This window comes from Anguilla rostrata, chromosome 7 (assembly GCF_018555375.3).
Source record: "Anguilla rostrata isolate EN2019 chromosome 7, ASM1855537v3, whole genome shotgun sequence".
In the NCBI taxonomy this organism is placed as follows: Eukaryota; Metazoa; Chordata; class Actinopteri; order Anguilliformes; family Anguillidae; genus Anguilla; species Anguilla rostrata.
This window is the reverse complement of record NC_057939.1, coordinates 17,408,068-17,429,077: the sequence shown is the minus strand read 5'-3', so window position 1 is coordinate 17,429,077 and position 21,010 is coordinate 17,408,068. Positions and strand designations below refer to the sequence as shown.

The following is a 21,010-nucleotide window of genomic DNA, read 5'->3' as shown; positions in this document are numbered from 1 at the left end:
CTGTCTGTGTGAGTGACAGGACAGTGTGGTGATGTCACATAGGAGCCGTCTGATAGGAGGAGACGGTAGGGTGCTGGGTATGCTCTCCACTTCTGCTCTCACAAACGCCCCCATGCCATCAGGCATAGTTTAGAGAGAGAGAGAGAGAGATGCTAAATTTAAATAAACTGGGAAGGAAGTTAGAATGTGGTTGCTATGACAACCCTTTCCTGACCTTCACCCCTCCACACACACACATACACACACACAAGCACAGACACACAGACACACACACCAGTCTTCCTGTCCTCCTACTCCTCTGTATCCTCATGGAACTCCTGTTGCCTCTGTCGTTATGCATGGGTTTCATTTGTTTCAGCTGTGTATGTGCGAATGTATGTACATGTGAATTTTTGTGTTGTAAAATTTGTGTGAGTTTCCCTGCATCTTTGCTGTGTGTTTGTGTGTTGTGTATCTGGGTGTGCATTTTTGGGTGTGTGTGTTTGTGTGTGTGCCCGTATGCATGTACATGTGTGTTTGTGGTTTGTGTGTGTTCGTGCGCATGTTGGTGTTGTGTGGGTTGTGTGTGGGTGTGTGTTGTGTGTGTGTTGATGTGTGTGTCTTGTGTGTGTGTGTGTGATGTGAGTGTGTGTGTGTGTGTGTGTGGTGTGTGTGGTGTGGTGTGTGGGGTGTGGTGTGTGTGTGTGTGGGTGTGTGTGTGTGTGGTGTGGTGTGGTTGTGTGTGTGTGTGTGTGGGTGTGGTGTGTGTGTGTGTGTGTGTGTGTGTGGAGTGTGTGTGTGGTGTGTGTGTGTGTGAGAGTGTGTGTGTGTGTGTGTGTGTGTGGGTGTGTGTGTGTGTAGTGAGGTGTGTGTGTGTGTGTGTGTGTGTGTGAGAGAGTGTGTGTGTGTGTGTGTGTGTTGTAGAGGTGTGTGTGGTGTGATGTGTGTGTGTGTGTGTTGTGTGTGTGTGTGTGTGTGAGAGTGTGTGTGTGTGTGTGTGTGTGTGAGAGAGTGTGTGTTTGTGTGTGTTTGTACAGGATGGGGATGGAGACAGTTTGTTCTCTTTTTTGCCCCGGAGCTGGGTTACTGTCTGACTGCAGCCCAGCTAAGACCTGCTGACAATGACAGGAAAACACCCAACACACCCCGCACCCCTCCACCAATACACACACATACACGCACAAACACAAGCGCACGCACAGGCACAGACACACACACACACACATACACATATACACACACACCCACCCAGCCATATGCGTAGACACACAAACGCACACACACACACGAGCCACCTACCGCAGCAGGTCTGTGTCATTTTCACTTAGTATCATCAGAATTCATTTAGCTCCCATTGTGTGATCCAAAGTGACTCACTTGTTCTGGCACAACTGGGTTTATTTTTGTCCGGGCAATCTGTTACCAAAGACAAAGTGAAACGGCAGTGTCACACATATGACCACCTCTTCAGGGCTCAACCACGGCTCAGATGAAATGCAATAGCCTATACAGTACTGCCGTATATTGTAAATATGTGGGTTTTGGAAAATATAAGAAATATATTTAATGGCAACCATTATATTTTTATCTGACAGTGGTAAAAATGTGTATATGTAATTGTATATTGCAACATTTTTTCTGATAGTGGTGATTTATTTTATTTCAGTGTCTTAGCTGTAACCTATATTCCATCTTTCTAAGGGAAGCTTGGACCTTTCAATAAATAATTCAACGAGAAAAACAAATACCTGTGAGGAGTGTGTGTGTGTGTGTGTGTGTGTGTGTACGTGCTTGCCTCTGCAGTGTGTGTGTGTGTGTGTGTGTGTGTGTACGTGCTTGCCTCTGCAGTGTGTGTGTGTGTGTGTGTGTGTGTGTGTGGATAGCTGCAGTATTTTTACCTTTAAGGCCCTATGATGGGTACCTATGACACCTTTTCTCTAATGAATGCAGTACAGCGGTCATTAGGAGAATAACGATGATACAGATCGCTTGCGGATGTAGTTAGAGAGATGAGTTTAATGTGTGCACCTCTGCTTTTATTTTTGGCTGTCCGTGTGGGAACGCAAATGGCCTGAACGGGCGAGGGAGTGACATAAGCTTGCAGCTGTGTCCCTCTCTTTCTCTCTCTCTCTCTCTCTCTCTCTCTCTCTCTCGCTCACCTGTCCCCCCCTCTCTCTCTCTCTCTCACGCTCACCTGTCCCCCTCTCGCTCCCTCTCTCTCACACTCCCTGTCCCTCTCTCTCCCCTCTCTCTCCCTTTCTCCTCTCACGCTCACCTGTCCCCTCTCTCTCCTTCACCACCTGTCCCCTCTCCTCTCTCTCCTCTCTCTCTCCCTCTCTCCTCTCTCTCTCACCTCCCTCCCCTCTCTCTCTCTCTCTCTCTCTCTCGACTCCCCCCTCTCTCTCTCTCTCTCCGCTCACCTGTCCCTCTCGCTCCTCTCCTCACACTCACCTGTCCCTCTCTCTCCCTCTCTCTCTCCCCTTCTCTCTACGCTCACTGTCCTCTCTCTCTTCACGCCACGTCCCCCTCCCCTCTCTCTCTCTCCTCTCCTCGTCTCGCTCCCCGCTCACCTGTCCCGCTCCTCCGTGTCAGATTTCCCGTGGCAGGTGTGTGACCCGGGCCCTCTGCCGTGGACACGGCGAGCGAGTCGGTACAGCGTGTACGGCGCTCGGGGGCCCCGGCGATGCCCCCCCCCCCCCCACCCAACCGTCCCGGCGCTCTCTCCAGCCGAGCGTGTCGCCGCGGCGGCGGCGTTCCAGTAACCGGGGTTTTTTTATGGCGGAAAGCGAACGGAAGGTAAATGTTGACACTGAAGCGAAAACCTCATTACTATTTCAAGTAAGGAGCAGATGGCATCGCATGAAGATAGCCTCCCGTCTGTCCGCTGGACGGATCCGGAGCCGGCCTGGAACGCGGCTTCCTGCTGCTGGCAGCCGCGCCGGGGATGCGGCGGGAGCCAATCGCGCAATCTTGACAGCTCGCAAAACCCGTCAGGCTTCCTGTAGTATTCTCTGCGTCACACGCAGAAAATGGGCCATTTCTCGCTCGGGGGAGAGAGGGAGGGAGGGAGGGAGGGAGGGAGGGAAGGAAGGAAGGAGGGAAGGAGGGAGGGAAGCGCGAACGCGTGTGTGTGTTTGAGCAGGAAAGCGTGGCGGCGCCACGCCCGGTTGGAGCCATCTTGTGCTGAGTCACGCTGCGTTCCAGAGAGAATGTGGACGGCGGGCCCCAACCAGCTGTCCGGGTCACATGACCAAGAGGGCCGCCCTGTTCTCTGTGTTATACAGCAGTGGAGTACAGGCAAACACACCTATGCACACACACACACACACACACACATACTGTACACACATACATGCACACACACATCTGCATACACACACACGCACGCATACACGCTCACTCACACACGCATGTGTGTACGCACACACACACACACACACACACACACATACACAATGACAAATGCACACAGTGTAGACACCATACCTGGGTTAATATCTGGTTATTTGAAATACTTTAACCCTTTACTCCATGAAAAATTCCTCCAGATTACTGATCATTTTGAAAGGCTTGCTTATTTATGAATACGTTTGCTTTTTCGAAGTACATATTTGACCCTCAGATTAGGAAAGCTGTGATCACACACACACACACGCACGCATACACACACACTCACGCACACACACACGCACACTCACACACACTCACACACGCACACAAACAAAAGGGCATACACTGATTAGGAAAGCTGTGATCGCACGCACACACACACACACACACATGCACGCACGCACACTCACACGCACACACACACAAGGGCATACACAGATTAGGAAAGCTGTGATCGCACACATAGAGAGCGTGAGAACCTGGGGATTCTGCACAGCAGTACTGATCCCTCACTCTGCTGTTTGACAGTCTCTGATTGGCCGTTCCAGCCTGGTCTCCTGTCCCTGAGGTGTGTCACTAAGCAGAGTGCCTGCACAGCCATGTTTCCCCCCCTTTTCTCCCAGTTTGGAATGTCCTGTGGGAATGCAGGCCACAGTCAGCACTGGCAGGGTCTGGGTTCAGTATCGGACCATGAGGCCTTGAACAGGGCCTTAACAGGTTGCGTTAAGGCACTGCCTAACATGCCTAAACATGGCCTGAACAGCCATGTTTCTTTAACCAGTTTATATCCCCTGTTTTCTTTTCCCCCTGGTTTGGAACCTTATTGATGGACCTGCCAGATCACTGCAATATCCTGTATATTTGGAGGAGTGTCGACGAGTGCTCACTACCCTCCGCAGCGCACGCTGCCTGCCAGCTCCCTCCTCTGTTCACTCCGCAGCCCACCAGCTGAGCTTTGCAATCTGTACCCTTCATGTGCAGCTGGTGCAGGGGAACTGCACGCACCCAACGGGCAGCTCAAACCCTCCCTGCCGAACGTTCACTGCCTCCAGATATACGCCACCTTGGGTGGCTGCCGGCCACAGCAGAGACTGGCACGGGTAGGATTTCGTACAAGAAAGTAGGGCACATCACTGCATCGAAACTCAGCATATTAGTGGGATGAGAAACCTGGCAACCCATGTGCACAGTCATGTTTACAATTAGTATGTCAGTGAAGAGCAGGAGAATAGAAAGGGAAGATCGGTGTGTTGTCTGAAGAGGCAGGTTTGATACACACATTGATGTGCACAGGCAGGTCTGAGGGATATTGATTTCCTCTGGTCTGCCGTGGAGAGCGCCAGTAGGGGTGGGAGATTCAGCCATGCTGATATCTGCTTCACATCTGTCATACCAATGCAGGGAGGAGTGGAGTGATGGGGGGGGTCCTCCCTGGCGCCCCCCCCCCCCCCTGCCCCGACTCCTTGCCACCTGCCCCCCCCTCCCGGCCTGCCACCCTCCTGCCCCTCCCCTCCCTGGCCCTGCCCCCTCCCCTCCCTGGCCCTGCCCCCTACCCTCCTTGGCTCTGCCCCCTCCCCTCCCTGGCCCTGCCCCCCTCCCGCCTGCCCGGCCCTGCCCCGCCTCCCCAGCTCAGCCCCCTGTGTGTGAAAGCTGATGCCCTCAGACACTGCGTTCAGCTCATAATAGCCTTCATTAAGGGACTGTTAAGCGCACAGTGCGCACGCACGGTCCCTCTTCAGGGAGTGTTTACGGTGTGAGCGTCGTGCTCAGTGTCGTTCCCCAGTGCCTGGCATTAACGCTGCCGGCATAAAGCATCCTTCACTCGAGAGTATTATTACACCGCCTCTTACTGATGGACCCGATTAATATCCCCGCTCTCAGCCCGCTTAATGGGACTGCCCGTGCTGCTTCTGTGGGTGCAGCAAGCAGCATTTACGGGGTCACGGTCTGAAAAACATACTGCGGCTCGCCTGCTCAGCAGCGCAGCTATTAACAGCTGCTTATCAATATGCTGAATGTAGATCAGAAGATAGCCGCTATTTTAAAAAGCACCGACGCGATGACAGTGACAGACGATTGTGGATTTTGCTCACCCACTCATATCTGAAAGGGTTTTTTTTTTTTTGCGTGTTTTGGCAGTCGTCGTGTTATTGGCCTGTCCTCTGGCGCGTCGTTGAATAGCGATTGGGGGGGCTTGTGTGGATTCTCACCTGCTGATTCTTTCAGCCCTGAGAGGGAGCGTCAGAGAGGAGGAGAGCCAGAGTGACGATGGCGGACCGTGTAAACTCACCCCGCTGGCGGAGGCGGTGCGGCTCGCCCGCTGGTTTCTCCGCGCGCTTGGCGGCTTTCCTTCGGACCTCGATGCGGCGCCGTCTTCAAGGAGAGGCGCTGACCCAGTTAGCGGTGCGCGGCGGCGCCGGGTAAAAGGGAGTGAGGAGGAGGCCTTGGCGCTCGGCGAAAGAAGAACTCTCATCCCCCCCACGCCTTCGCTCTGGCTGCGTCGATACTAGAAATTCCCTGAAGGAAACTATCCAGGCACCGTGAGAGGAGGTGTTCCCTTGGTAATGGAGCCCGAACCGCGCAGTCAAACGTAGGCCTGTCTCCTCCTCACACACACACATACACACACACACACACACACATACACACACACATACACACACACACACACACACACACACACACACACACACACATACACACACACACACACACACACACACACACACACACACACACACCGGCATGAGTCACACTCGGAGGCCTGCTTCCATCAGGCCCTCAGCTCTCCTCCTGCAGAATCTCTGGCGCTGGAGGGGCATTTTAAGCCCAGCGCGAGGCTTCCCGCTGCTTATCGTTCTGCCGCTCCAGAACTCATCGACTCCGTACCTCAGAAGAGGGAGAGAGGGGCGCGCGGCTTTGATCGATTTTCAGATTCGAGCGATTGTGACACGCATGTTAAAATCATGGATTCAAAAAAAAAAAAGAAAAAGAAGTGCTGTCAGGCCAGGCTAATTCCCCTGGTTCCTTTGATAATCTGTGGATTTGATCAAACTTTGGCAACTCTAACAAAAAAAAATCCACTTATTATACTTATGTAATTTTTCACCCATACTGTACATGCATTTTCAGTTTGGTGGCCTAGGTTAGGCGACAGTGAAGCCCTGCAGGATAGACACCAGGTAACTGAGACAGCGTGGCTTTGGAGTGTGGGAGGGCTCCAGACAGCACGCAGGATTCCCCTGTTAGGAACACGGTGACACGCACACCCCCCGTGCCATCGGCTCATCTTCCGTTTCGCTGGCTGGAGCAGCCCAGCCGCTCTGAGCGGCTCGTCAGTCATGTGACGCGCGTGCGCCAATGCGCTCCCCTCGGTCTCCCTCAAGGTCAGGCGTGCTGCGTAACGGCGCTCCAGTGGATTGAGGAGATGGGTAGCGTGTGGGAGGCGGAGCCACTGCCTTTAGAAACGGTGATGCAATGTACAGGAATCGTCCTCCTCTGGGTCAGGTGATGGGGCCGGTCCCTAGACCTGGTTCAGGTGCCGAGTCTCGCCTACTGTACCACTGAAGCTGAACCTGTGTGTGTGTGTGTGTGTGTGTTTGTGCATGTGTGTTTAAACTTGTTTGAAATGGCATTTCGAAAATCTATTTGAATTTTGTTTCCAAAATGCAGTTTTTAAAGTACTGTAATTATACTTCATGATTAATGATGAGTTTCAAAACACGAAAATTGAAATCCCAGTGCTAATTAGGATTTTCTCTCATTTACCCAACTTCTTTTTTTAAGCCACACTCACTCCAGCATTTGTGTCCTAACACAGATACAGGTGCACGTAGAGACACACCCGTAGCACCCACATCTGACTGGAGCGGTGATGTCACTCCCTTTTGTGTCTGGGCCCGGGTGCCCTCTCTCCTTACCCGAGGGGCCTCAGTCTGCGGGACGGGTGTGGCGCCTTTAGTATTTCACCCTCCTTGTCTTGGTTACGGGACTGACGGAGGTGGGGGTGCGGTTACGGATGTGAGGGAGGTGGCAGAGGTGGTGCGGACTCAGAGCGCAGGGGGCCCGGACCTGCAGGATGAGCGAGGCCGAGACCCGGGGGGCAGGAGGGCGGGCCGGGGGCCGGGAGCCCAGCCACTACTGGAGGCTCTTCAGGAATGGGTGAGTGCGGGCGCCCGGGGCCCGGGGCCTGGGGCCCGGTGCGGATCACGTCTCAAACAAACGAGCCTTAGCGCTGTCTCAGCGACGCGTGACCAAACAAACTGAAAACAAATCATTTAATGCCTTTCCACAAGTTAACGAAATTAAAGAATTGAAATGTAAATTGCCGCTCTCATTTCTGGCTCAGCAATTATTATTAATTTATTGTGATTAAATTTCCTGTCAGTTCCTGATGTGCTTTATATTCTCAGAACTCAAATTATACTCATCTCCTCAGTGAGTCACAGTTTCTTGTCTTCTGTCAGGCTGCAGGACATATGTGCTCGCTGTGTAGGCTAGTTTTAATGTCTGTGCCCCCTTAACTCAATCTTTAGGAGTGAACAGCAGGGGGCTATTTTTAAAAAAGAGAAGACCAGTGCTTCACATCCCGCCACACGATACGGTTAGTTGTCTTAAAGTGTTTACAAAACTGTAGTGAAGGGTCTGACATAATGTGAAAATGGGTAAAGGGGAGACAGTTTCCCTCGTTCAGCCCAGTGGAGAGCCTGCCTGCAGCAGGGGTCCCCGAGCTCTGCATTTAACGAGTGATTTCATTTTCTGTGCCCACGCCTCAGTTACTGTGCAGCCTGAACCGTGTTCAGTCACGGAATTAAAAAAACGAACGGAATTTAATTCACGCCGGATTAGCCGAACTTGCGGGTGTAGCGTTCAGATTCTGTTCAGGCGTTTGGCGTGTGGGCCCGCATCCCACCTCAACGCCGATCGCGAGCCGCAGTTTCTGGAACCGCGCTTGGCGGAGGCGAGGCGGCACATCAGTGGGAGTGATGATGTCACCGGACGCCCGGGGACGACTGGCAGAAAAGGAGGGGAAGGTTGTCTCCTACGCTGAGTGAACACAGCTTAAATGATGATACAGTGGCAGTTTTTAAATCTTACATGCAGCTGGTAAAATTGGTCAAAAAAAAGAAAAAAAAAGCCTTAAATACATGGCTGGAGATGTTTGTGTCAGCTAGTTTCCGTGGCAACGCTGCGAGGGTGACATTAATAGCCAGGTGTTGGAGGAGTAGGAGTAGGAGGAGGCGGAGGAGGAAGAGGTGGGGGGGGGGGGGTGGCGTAGGGGGGTGTACGCTGCTTTGACAGCAGTTGCTAAATTAAACACAGAATCACACGTGTTCAGAGGCACACATTTGCCGCACAGATACGATGCCCAAGCGAGTTAATTGTGCATGAAACAGCGCTGAGCATCACACGTGGACACGCTGGGAAATGGTTCTGTTTTCGTACGCTGGTGATGTGCTTTTTCATGCTACGAGTGTCGCTTTTTTTCCAGATTTTAAAAGATTTCACGTTAAAATCTTGACGGTCGGGTTCTGGGGTGTCTCATCGCGTTTAAGCAAACAACGGCAGAATCCTGTGGCCTTCCAGCGTTAGATAGGGACCAGGTCTTTGGGCCACAGCTGGGTTACTCACAGACTCTGTCCATACAGCAGAGCCCAGAGATAAGTACACACTTAGGGGTGTGATGTCCTCATGCCTCTGTCAGGAACATGTTAAGCTCTCTCCAGCCCTCACTGCGTGCGGACCTTTGGATGTGGAGCGGTGTGAAAGGGTTGGCTCTGTCCTATTGTTGAGGCGATGGAAGGCTGTTATTCTTTTCCCGGAGTGTCCGTCGTGCCCCGTGCTGCTATATTTGTCCGGAAAGGCCAAAGGTGCGCGAGCGCGGCGGCTAGGCTTGCGCTCGGCCCGTAACCCGACGCCCCTCTGTCCTCTGCGAGGGATAATTTTAGACGGGGGAGCTGAAACTTTCATTAGGGTGTCAAGTGAACACAACAGCCTCTTTGTCCGCGCAGCCCGCCCACACCGAGGAGCCCCGCGGAGCGGAGGGATCGCGTTCCCCCCCCCCCCCGGCTCGCCGCGTAACCACCATATGGCAAACGTTTATGCTAAGCGCTCCTGCTGCAGACTCATCCGCCCGCTCTCTCTCTTCATCTCTCTGTGTGTCTGTCTCTGTCTCTGTCTCTGTCTCTGTCTCTGTCTCTGTCTCCCTCAGATTCAGAACTGACTGTGGCTCCTGTGTGGCTGAGCACTGAGTGAGCAGTGTGCCTTTTGCAAATGTGGTTGTGTGTGTGTGTGTGTGTGTGTGTCTGTGAGTGAGTAGGTATGAATGCATGTACATGAATATATTTAACAGATGTCAATCTGTTATATTCTCAAATGCTTAGACCAATAATGCAGCTGATATATATTTTGAAACCTGTTTTAAATGTATACATAAAAATATTGCATATATAGATAAGAAAATATCACTACTGTCTGAATGGATATGAAAACCACTGCTTCATCATTTTACATCTGATCGGTTTTCTGTGTGTGTGTATCTCAGGCTGCTGTGTCAGCACTTTTAGGCGGGGAGTCTGTCTGCACTGACTGCGCTGCCTGGGTCTCTGATGACTGTGCTTTGATGACTGCGCTGCCTGGGTCTCTGATGACTGTGCTTTGATGACTGTGCTGTCTGTTGGTTTTGAGGTTCGGAGGGCATCTGCTTTGGCCACCTTGATGGTGCTTATTCACAGTGATTCCTGTAAGTGTGTGCATGTGTGTGTGTGTAGGTGAGTGTGTTTGTGTGTGAGTGTGTCCTCTTGCAGTGCTCCTCAGCAGAGCTGGTCCCTCCATCATCTCCCCTTCCCTGCACCCTCCAGGCTATGGAGAGCAGCAGAAGTGGCTGAAACCATGTGCTATACCTTATTTTATGCAGAAATTGTCACATTAATCAATGATCTCAACAATGCTGTGAAAGGGTGGGGCCTACAGTGCTTCCTTTCAGGGGAAGGAGTGTGTGGGGGATGGGGGATGGGGGTGGGGGGGTGGGGGGGTGGGACCCATCAGGGAAGGGCCTGTTTGAGGTGGGACCCATCAGGGAAGTGCCTGTGTTGGGTGAGACCCATCGAGGTGTGCGTGAGGTTCAGGAGCAAACTGTTGAAGTCCCCCCAGGGTTCCCCATCTGCCACCAGCAGCTGTGCTGGCTTTTTTTTCAGAAATCATTGAGTGTGTACTGAATTCCACCTGTAACTGTAAAGACATGTTTCTGTTGGCAGCCTCCCATAGTGTGGGTACCTGTGCCCACAGTAACTGGGCACAGGTGCCCCCCCTCCTGTCCGTGCCCTCCTGTATAATGAGACAGAAAAGCAGGGTTTTGGTTGACCGGAGTCTTCATCAGGCCACTGGGTCTAGGTGTATTGAAACCTTTTCCTTGTCTTTGATCCCTAGTGAAAGCAGAATGACTGTTGAAGTGTGTGTCCAGCTGGCCCTTGCAGGCTGTACCGCTCACACTGCTGTGGAATAGACGTGTGTCACGGTCTCCAATGTTCCTCTCTTGTGCGTGTGTGGACCCAACAGGAAGGCCATCTCGCGGTCCGGGCTGCAGCACCTGGCGCCCATCCAGAACGCCCTCCCTGCCCTGAGCAACGGGCCCGCCAAGGAGCTGCGCAGCACGGTGGACTGGAGCGTGAGTGGCGCCTTTCTCAAACCGTTTTTTTCCCCCAGGGGTTTCCCGACGGTCCGGGCCACCAAAACCCACAGGAGCCTGGCTTTCAGTCCGCCTCCTCCAGAGCTACGCCACTACGACGATTTCCTCCATTTTAATCCTTTATTTATTTCACAATTTTCCCTTTGTATTGTGTACCCAACCACCGGCATTCGCGCGCTTCACTCCGCGCACTGTTTCCCTGCCAAAGACCGCAGCGCATTGTGTAGAGAAAAGAAAAACTATTCAGTGAGAAATGTTGTTTAAACACAGAGGGGAGAGGAGAAACGAGCAGCGTGATCGACTCACACAAGACGGCACAGGCGCAGCACACACAAGAGCCCCGGCCTGCAACGTACGGCTAGCGTAGCTACAGCAACCGGGCCTGCTGTCTGAGCCTGCGCTCGCGAGCCCGATCAAGTCCTTATCGATCGCGTTTACACATTCTTACACCTGCAAGGCCGAAGTCACGGGATCGATAGAACGGGGTTTGCCCAAAAATAGCGCGTCGTCACCCGAACTCGAAGCGGGGACGGCGTTAAACGAGACGTGCCCAAAACGGCGTCGCGCCGGGGCGAGCAAGGCGTCCGGGGCGGGGGGCGGGGGCGGCGGGGGGGGGAGCGTTTCCGCCCGCGTGAGTCACGGTAAATAAAGCGCTGTTGACACACCGCGCGTACGCCAGGGAGCAACACCGGCCTTCTAATTGGTTTGTGCAGACATAAGCAGTTTTCAGCTTCGGGCCTGGGGGACGGGGGGCGGGATGGGGGGGGGGGACGGATGGAACCGGGTGGGGTGGGGGGGTTGAAATCGCCTGGAGCCCAGGTGTCTCATCAGCGCTCATTAATCCAGGTGTCGCGTGGCTGCTGGCGCTGCCGCGGGGGGGTGGGGGGTGGGGGGGGGGACGCGCTCCAGCGCCGCATGGGCTCACTTCCTGAACGTCAGGGCTGGCCTTTCCCTCGCCGCAGGGCCTTGATGCTCACTGTGTTGTGATTAAACTTTAACGGGGCCCTGTATTAAAATCACAAAATGGCTTTGAACAGACACCGGGCTCGGGTGTGTGTGTGCTTGTGTGTGTGTGCGTGTGTGTGTGTGTGTGTGTCTGTCGCGGGGGGAAGGGTTCAGAACCATTACAACTGTTAGCATAAGCTGATCATAAAGCACAAAATGGCTCTCTAGAACCTTAGATTAGTGCCTTGCTATCAACGGGCATAAATGCTTTATGAATTTGGATATTTTAATGAAATATTCATTTAACCCAATTCAGCGCACTAAACGCCTTGCCACATGATTAGGTGAATTCTGCGCGCTTCATATTTCCGTAATGAGCTGGCTGGGGCCTGTGAGCCCTTGCCTGTGATAATCTTCATGATACACTTGTGTTTGTAAGTACTACAGCTGTACGGATGGGGAATGCTACTGGCTTTGTACAGTGGTTTTATTGTGCACTGCTTGTAAGCCATAAACAGATTGACTTCATTAGCGAGCCGTAGCTACGCTGGGGGTGTTAGCCTGCTTGCTGCTGCTTCGCAGGAGAACGCCGTGAACGGGGACCACCTGTGGCTGGAAACCAACTGCTCTGGAGACCTGTGCTACCTGGGAGAGGAGACCTGCCTGGCCAAGATAGCAGTGAGTATTCCTGGGGTGAGAGATACTGGGAAAGAGGGAAGGGGAGAGAGAGAGAGAGAGAGAGAGAGAGTTCATTTGTTAATCTGAGTTAGTAGTTAATTTAATAGTTAATAAATGTTATGTTACTGTCATTTATGCTGTTATAGTTGTTGCTGCTTTTTAAAAATATATTCTTACCATGGTTGATTTTTGTTAGCACTATGCTTTGGCAATATGTATTTTTATATATGTCATGCCAATAAAGCATTTGAATTTGAATTTGAGAGAGAGAGAGACAGAACGAGAGAGAGAGCGAGTGACTTAGGGAGGGGGGAACTGTGGTGAAAGGCAATAGGCTGAGACAGATGGGGAGAGAGAAAGTAGAACCAGTGGGGGCGCAGGGTGGGGAAGCGACAGAGAGGGAGACACCGGGGATAAGTGGAGAAGGGCGGAGAGCTGAAGAGGGTGTTGTGGTAGCAGAGACGATGTATTTAACCGGACCCGGGGTCATGCTTGAGAATAGCAGTGTCATCAGTGTGCTTCAGAACTGAAATCTTGAATAATGTCCACTTGTCCTTAGTCAAAGGAGAAATGGTCTGAAGTGGTTATCGAGAGCAGGCCATCCAGCTAACTTAATGCAATAAATGCGCAAGGATTGTGGAGGGCTGCTGTATTATGTACTCAAGTGCTTCAAGGACACTTGTTATTTCTTTACTTGGACAATGTAAACCGGCAGATTTGAAATCAAATGGAACTGAAGAGACAGAGAGAACAGAGTGAAAGATATAGTTGGAGTCTGCCAGAGGATAAATACAGGCCAGTATGTTATGGAATAGATCATAGTATCATAGATCATAACTGAAGAAGTGTCAGGATTCACCGTGGTAGCAACATGACCTCAAACGTTCCTACTGCACGTGTGCCTGTGTCCCTTTAAGAAGTCGGCCCCCCGGAGGAAGTGTGCGGCGTGTAAGATAGTGGTCCACACCGCTTGCATGGAGCAGCTTGACAAGGTACGGCCCCGCACCCTAGGGGTGTAGTCTTCCTCACCCGCACACCTCCCGCTCCATAGTCGGCCCTCCACATGGTGCCACACATGTACAATTACATAACAGTCCTAAACCTGCCCAGTCTGTCACACAGTCAGACCTGTGTAGTACCCCGCACAACTGATGCCACAACCACACCTGCACATTCAGAATAAGTGCATGCTCCCAGTTCTGCACATTCAGAATAACTGCATGCTCCCAGTTCTGCACATTCAGAATAACTGCATGCTCCCAGTTCTGCACATTCAGAATAACTGCATGCTCCCAGTTCTCCTGCACATTCAGAATAACTGCATGCTCCCAGTTCTCCTGCACATTCAGAATAACTGCATGCTCCCAGTTCTCCTGCACATTCAGAATAACTGCATGCTCCCAGTTCTCCTGCACATTCAGAATAACTGCATGCTCCCAGTTCACCTGCACATTCAGAATAACTGCATGCTCCCAGTTCTCCTGCACATTCTGAATAACTGCATGCTCCCAGTTCTCCTGCACATTCAGAATAACTGCATGCTCCCAGTTCTCCTGCACATTCAGAATAACTGCATGCTCCCAGTTCCCTGCACATTCAGATAACTGCATGCTCCCAGTTCTCCTGCACATTCAGAATAACTGCATGCTCCCAGTTCTCCTGCACATTCAGAATAACTGCATGCTCCCAGTTCTCCTGCACATTCTGAATAACTGCATGCTCCCAGTTCTCCTGCACATTCAGAATAACTGCATGCTCCCAGTTCTCCTGCACATTCAGAATAACTGCATGCTCCCAGTTCTCCTGCACATTCAGAATAACTGCATGCTCCCAGTTCTCCTGCACATTCAGAATAACTGCATGCTCCCAGTTCCCCTGCACATTCACAATAACTGCATGCTCCCAGTTCTCCTGCGCATTCAGAATAACTGCATGCTCCCAGTTCTCTTTCTCACTCCCACCTATGAACCCCTGCTGTGGCAGTTTCCACTTCTGAGTCTGTGTGAAGCTGAAGATCTGACACCTACACGACACACAGCCTGTTACTGTTAGCGCCCCCCCTCCCCTCCCTGCCTCATTCCTGACTCCCCACCCGCGTCTGCGCTGCGGGCCTGACCGCTCCTGCCTGTCCCTCCCCTGCAGATCAACTTCCGCTGCAAGCCCACCTTCAGAGAGGGGAGCTCCCGCTGCCTGAGGGACGTAAGTCTGCCCGTCCGCTCCCCGTTACAATGGGCTGCGCTACGAGCTGCGCTAACGGCTAACAGCAGGCTAACGGCTAACGGCTAACGGCTAACTCTCTGTTACAGCAAAACATCTTGCGACACCACTGGGTTCACCGGCGCCGCCAAGAGGGAAAGTGCAGGCAGTGCGGAAAGGTAGCCCCCCCCCCATCCCCCCACCTCCTAGATGTAACATGCTGGGACCTATAAAAGCCTATGATTATGGGTGGTTAGACTCTCATAATGGTGCTTTTCACAGTGAATTACTATATCAGCTGACAGGCAGTAGACACCTGAAAGCAAAGGTTCCAGAAAAAGGCACTTTCATTTTATTTCCTATTTACTTTTTAAATATACATTAAACAATTATTTTAGAAGTTTACCTTTTTAGCGACTGTGTTATTTGTATTTGCTATCTGCCGCAGGTTTTAGCCGTTAGCTCCTTGGTGCGTGTGAGTTTGATCCAGACTCATTCTCACGTGTCTGCTTGCCTTTGTGCTGCAGAGCTTCCAGCAGAAGTTCTTCCACAGTAAGGAGATTGTGGCCATCAGCTGCTCCTGGTGCAAGCAGGCGGTGAGTAGAGGCGTGTCTGCTCTCCCCCTGGCCTCTCCTCTGGCTAGCAGCCTGGTATTGGGGTGTGACCCTCCCTCCCTCTTTCTCTCTCTCTCTCCTGTCGCCTGTCAGTTCCACAACAAGGTGACGTGCTTCATGCTGCACCAGATCGAGGAGCCGTGCTCGCTGGGGGCCCACGCTGGGGTCATAGTCCCGCCCTCCTGGATCATCAAAGTCAGGAAGCCGCAGGTACACCTCCAGACCTGCCAGCTGCAGTCTGCAACACGCAGCGCGCGGGAGTCAGCTCCAATCAGCCTCTGGCTCAGCAGCTGCAGCAGGGCAGCTGTGTGTGTGTGTGTGCGTGTGTGTGCGCGTGTGTGTGTGTGTGTCTGCATGTGTGTTTGTGTGTCTGCAGGTTTGTGTGTGTGTGTGTGTATGTGTGTGCATGTGTGTGTTTGTGAGTGCGGAAATGTGTGTGTGTGTGTGTCTGTGCAAGTGCGTGTGTCTGTGTGCATATACTTTATGTATGTGTGTGTGCATATGTGTGCCCGTGTGCCTGTGTGTGCGCCTGTGTGTGTGTGTGTGCGTGTGTGAGCGTATGTGTGCCTGTGTCTGTGTCTGTGTGTGTGTCTGTGTGTGAGTGTATGTGTGCCTGTGTGTGTGTGTGTGTGCGTGTGCTTGCGTGCGCGTGTGTGAGAGAGGGACAGAGGGAGAGAATGTACTTGTTATAATCTCTGTAGAATGGTACAGAGCTGTGTGTGTTTGTGTGAGCATGGACAGTAATGTGGCGCAGTGAGAGAGTGCTGCTGTCTGTCTGTGCTGGAGCGTCTGCAGTGTAATGCAGTGAGACCGTAATGGAAAGTGACATAATGCTCTGGAAGGACTCGCTGTGCATGATATTGTCAGTGGCAGCTCTGGCTACCGGGCCGTGGCGTGATGCTCCCCTGACAGGCCCACTTCCAGGGCTGCTGTGTCTGTACCTGGCGCACCGCATCACCGGCTGTGTCTGTGGCTCAGTCTTCACCATTATGTGCACATGTATACACGTTTCTTTACCATCACATTCACACACACATTTTCTAGCAGCATTTCTGTTGCTTTTTTTTTTGTTCATCAGTGACATCACAAGTGACCATGAAACCCAGATCCACCTGCCAATCACGATTATCCTTTTTTTTTTTTTTTTGTCCAGGGAAAAGCCTGTGGTTGAACGCGTGTGATTGGCTGGTGGGTCGGGGCTTTTGTGTGTGGCACTACGCGGTGTCACCTTTGCAGTGGAGTTAAGAGAAGGGTGTCTCACACATACCGGCGAGCGACGCGTTAGCTGACTCACACACAGCGAGCCAGGGCCCGAGCGGTCGCGCAGAACTGGAAACAGGCTTTAGCGACCGTCTTTAGCCGCGAGCTCTTTTAAAAGTGAACTGTTCATATATTTACATAAATATCAATTTGATTCCATTGTTTGTACTTCCTTGGTGAATTTTGTTTGAAAGCAGGTCAGCTTTGTAGACGGTTGCTTCAGATGGTTTTTTTGATTGGGTCTTTTGATGGTGAAATTGCCTGTGAATCTGATGTGGTTTGTAAAGAGTGTTCTGGGAGCGGGGGGCGCAGGAGCGCCTGTCCGTGGGGGAGGCGGTGTTTCCCACCCGGCCTGCGGCCCGGTCTCTGCGTGTGTCGCCAGTCTTAGTGCCCCATCTCTCTCCTGTCTCCCAGAGCTCTTTTAAAAACTCGAGCCGAAGGAAAAAACGGACGTCGTTCAAAAGAAGGACCAGCAAAAAGGGAACCGATGTGAGTAAACCTGTCCCCCCCCCCCCACTTTCACCCCCTCCCCACACACCTGAAAGTTGTTGCTGAGAACACACACATGCGTGCAGGCAGACAGAGGGAGCGATACGCAGGCTCGAATCAGAGTGGACACAGCTGCTCTTCACACCCCCTCCCCCCCCCCCCCCCCCACCCTACCACAGAGGGGCGGGGCGAGGGCCACAGCCTGGGCCCAGCGAGTGAACACCCGCTTTAGGCCTCGTCCCCTTCCCCTAACTCCTACCTGTGACACGACTGTCGGTGGCCTGCTGTGGGTGTGTGTGTGTAACCCGCACCTTCTCCCCCCCACAGGAATCCAAGTGGCGTCCGTTCCTGCTCAAACCCCTCCCCTCGCCGCTCATGAAGCCCGTGCTGGTCTTCGTCAACCCCAAAAGCGGAGGAAACCAGGTGGGTGTGGGCGGTGGGCCTGGGGGCGGGTCTCTGGAGGCCAGGGGGGCGTGACTCGCTGTGTTTCTCCGCCCCCAGGGTACCAAGGTGCTGCAGATGTTCATGTGGATCCTGAACCCGCGACAGGTTTTCGATCTCTCTCAGGGCGGACCCAGGGAAGCGTGAGTACTGGACCCGCAGCACGCGTCTTCCTCTTCTCCATCCTCTTCCTCACCCATGCTGCCTTTAGCCATTTAGTGGCATTTTTGCATTGCACTGACATTCTAAAAGTGTGCTTATTGCAAGTGCAGTATTGGTGTGCGTATGTTTCAGTGCATATTAAAAGTTAAAGTTTAAGGATGCCTAGATTAGTCAGAAATCTCTTTGGGTGCTATATAAATAACATTTATTAACTAAAGCAAAAGTTAAAATCTTGCCTTGGGTGAATCCCTCTCTCTCTCGAGCATTCCCGTTAAACTCTCAATGACATATCAGGCCCTAATTAGTCAGAAGTGAATTGAGTGAATTTATTTTTGGGACGTTCAGCAGTGAGGCAGCTCAGTGTGGAGTTTGGCTGAGCGGCTGCAGTGTACACCAGCAGACAGCTGGGCAGCATCACTGCCATGGATGGAGCCCTCCAATAGCCACAAGGCTCAGGCAGCAGGGCGATTCTGAATATTTTAGGTTGTAACAACCTTTTAAAAAATCATTATAAAAGTATCATACAAAATAAGTGCAAAATACCGTTAATTGTTGCTGTTTTTGAAAGAAATCCAGCTGCCCTGACATTTTGACCCCTCCCCCCCCCCTCCTGTCCCCCATTACCCCCAAACCCTTCAGGCTGGAGCTGTACAAGAAAGTGCCAAATCTACGCATCCTTGCCTGCGGAGGAGACGGTACCGTAAGTCGTGTTTGTTTAACGTATTTTGTCTTTTCATACCTTTATATAGAAGATCTATGAGTGAACAAGTGACGGTTTTGCTCAGAAGGATATATCACCCCCTAGTGAGAAATGGAGAAAAATGACAGTAACAGGAAATTAAAGCCTGTCTCTGAAAGCAAATACCCATTTCCACGCGAGCTTAAAGCCATGGGCGCTTTATGCTATGAGCTAAGTAAGAAAAAACATTGCAGCTGCAGAAACAGTGCCATGTAAAGTGCTTGTGTTACAGCGTTAAGGTGTTAACGTAGTGTTCTGCTGTCGCTCCTCTGTGGGTAAGGCAGCAGTAAACAGCACTGCTCTGGGAATCTGTTGACTTCCTTTTGGTTGGATGTCTTGGTGGTAGTGATGTCATCACCCCTCGCGCTCTCTTGACCTGTAGGTGGGCTGGATCCTGTCCGCGCTGGACGAGCTACAAATGAACCCCCAGCCCCCCGTAGCTGTGCTTCCTCTCGGGACAGGAAATGACCTCGCGCGGACCCTCAACTGGGGAGGGGTGAGTCACCCGGCCGTGTAAATTTAGCCCGCGCGGGAAAGGGGGGGTGGGGGGTGGGGGGGATCGTTCGGAACGGGGCGTCCTCGCGCTCTCGTGCCCCCGTTGTTTCCGTTGCTTCGTCAGCGTCTCCCCCGCGCGCGCTCCGCCCCCCCCCCGGCGCTCAGCGCCTCCGCGGCCTCGTCGCGTTCCGACCGTCGCCCCCGGGAGGAGCGCTGCTGTCAGCGTGAACGGCCGCGGCGGGAACGGAGCGAGCGACCTGCCGCGGGCCTGGCGGGAGAGAGAGAGAGAGAGAGGGAGAGAGGGAGAGAGGGGTCGAGGATGAAAGCGCATCTCTGACTCTAATCAGCAGCAGCGCTAATGAGCGCGCTGCTAAATATAGCGCCCCCCGGCTCCCCGAGGCCTTTCACAGAGCCGCGGCTTCAAAGCAGCGGGGAGCAGAGGGGGGGGGCCCGCGGGAGGCCGGGAGACACCTGGGATTACCATCCTCTTTATGCCCATTAAGACCCAGTCCCACCGCCGCACCCACTCGCACATTGTTTCTGAGGGTGAGGAAACAGAGCGGGCAAATCATTATTTCTTATTTTGAACGTCCCTTTTTAAACGGAGCGTGAAAATACGGCGTGGTTTTATTTCGGGGAGGTGGAATTAATTGCGTAGGAATCGTATTTTTCGCCGCGTCATTGTTTAATAGAACAAAAACGCCCTCTTGAGAAGCGGCGATGCGCTCGCTGTCATCGGTGTGATTATTACTGTAATTCGCTCTCGGCGCTTTCGCACCGCGCTCTTCTGAAACGGCCGTAATTACGCTCTCGGGCTGCTGAAGCGCTCCTTCGCCGCGTGGGCGGAAACCAGCGCGGTTTTGACCTCGATGCCGGGAATCTCTTTCTCTCGCGGGTTCAGCCTGAAAAAGGCTCCGGTATTACTGTCGGCTCCGTGTCAGAGCTTCGCTTTTTCTCTCGTGAAACAGAGTGAAACAGAAATGGGTTTAGCGCATGACCAATATTTTCCCGGAGCTTTCAAACAGTATAATGCAATTCAGCGGTATTGCCCTGGCCTTCTAAACTTCTGAGTCATTTGTGACTGATGGAAAGAAAAGCGTTTTTGTGGCAAAGCGAGTTATGACTAGTTCGCAAACCTGGAAATTTATCTGATGAATCAATGATGGAAGGTTCGTATCTGCCACTGATCCGATTGGATGTTACTGCCATGAGTGTTTCGTGCTGTGTCATCCTCCCCCTCCTTCTGTGTCTCTACCCCTGGCTGTCTCATCCTCTCTGTCTCAAACCCCTCTCTTTTCCTGTCTTTCTCTCTGCTCCCCCGGTCCCTCCTCCTCTCCTCCTCTCCTCCTCTCCTCCCAGGGTTACACGGACGAGCCCGTGTCTAAGATCCTGTGCCACGTGGAGGACGGGACCGTGGTGCAGCTGGACCGCTGGAACCTGCAGGTGGAGCGGAGCCCCGCCCACCCGGAGGAGGGAACCCAGAAGGTGAGGGGAGGGCCTGGGGTCAGAGTTCAGGGGTCAGGGAGAGGGCAAACACAGTCAGGGCAGTTTCTTCACATTTTATTGAATTCAGTGTCTTTAACTCTACTTAATGTGTGTCTTCTTAATCTTCTCTCCAGCTCCCTCTGAATGTGTTCAATAACTACTTCAGCCTGGGCTTCGATGCCCACGTCACACTGGAGTTCCATGAGTCCAGAGGTGAGGAGGATTCTGGGTAACAAGATGTTATGCTGTTTATTCAAGAACCACAAACACAGATTCTATATATTAATCAGATGGTCAACTGCATTCCTCCCATCCTCTCTACTTCTCAGTGACAGCAGGTTCCTGTTAGTGAAAGGGGTTTTCTGTATAGTATCACAGTGCACATCTATACTTGTCACAGTATTGTACCCTGGTGGAAATTCCAGCTCGGTTCCAGCCTGGTTTTAAGCT

The 21,010-nt window shown here is 52.4% G+C and overlaps 1 protein-coding gene across 3 annotated transcripts in view; it reads left to right on the top strand.

The window, feature by feature from the left end:
* Positions 1-21,010, top strand: part of dgki (diacylglycerol kinase, iota) — a 48,932-nt gene that overhangs the window by 17,314 nt on the left and 10,608 nt on the right. For 2 of the 3 annotated variants that reach the window (XM_064343304.1, XM_064343306.1), the window contains exons 2-15: positions 10,927-11,035; positions 12,584-12,679; positions 13,597-13,671; positions 14,822-14,878; positions 14,986-15,054; positions 15,403-15,471; positions 15,583-15,699; positions 17,164-17,238; positions 17,566-17,661; positions 17,740-17,822; positions 18,481-18,541; positions 18,963-19,076; positions 20,435-20,560; positions 20,695-20,773. In XM_064343304.1, coding sequence (XP_064199374.1) covers positions 10,927-11,035; positions 12,584-12,679; positions 13,597-13,671; positions 14,822-14,878; positions 14,986-15,054; positions 15,403-15,471; positions 15,583-15,699; positions 17,164-17,238; positions 17,566-17,661; positions 17,740-17,822; positions 18,481-18,541; positions 18,963-19,076; positions 20,435-20,560; positions 20,695-20,773 — 1,226 coding nt within the window. The remainder of the gene's footprint in view (positions 1-10,926; positions 11,036-12,583; positions 12,680-13,596; positions 13,672-14,821; positions 14,879-14,985; positions 15,055-15,402; positions 15,472-15,582; positions 15,700-17,163; positions 17,239-17,565; positions 17,662-17,739; positions 17,823-18,480; positions 18,542-18,962; positions 19,077-20,434; positions 20,561-20,694; positions 20,774-21,010) is intronic. The other variant, XM_064343305.1, reaches the window with a different exon arrangement.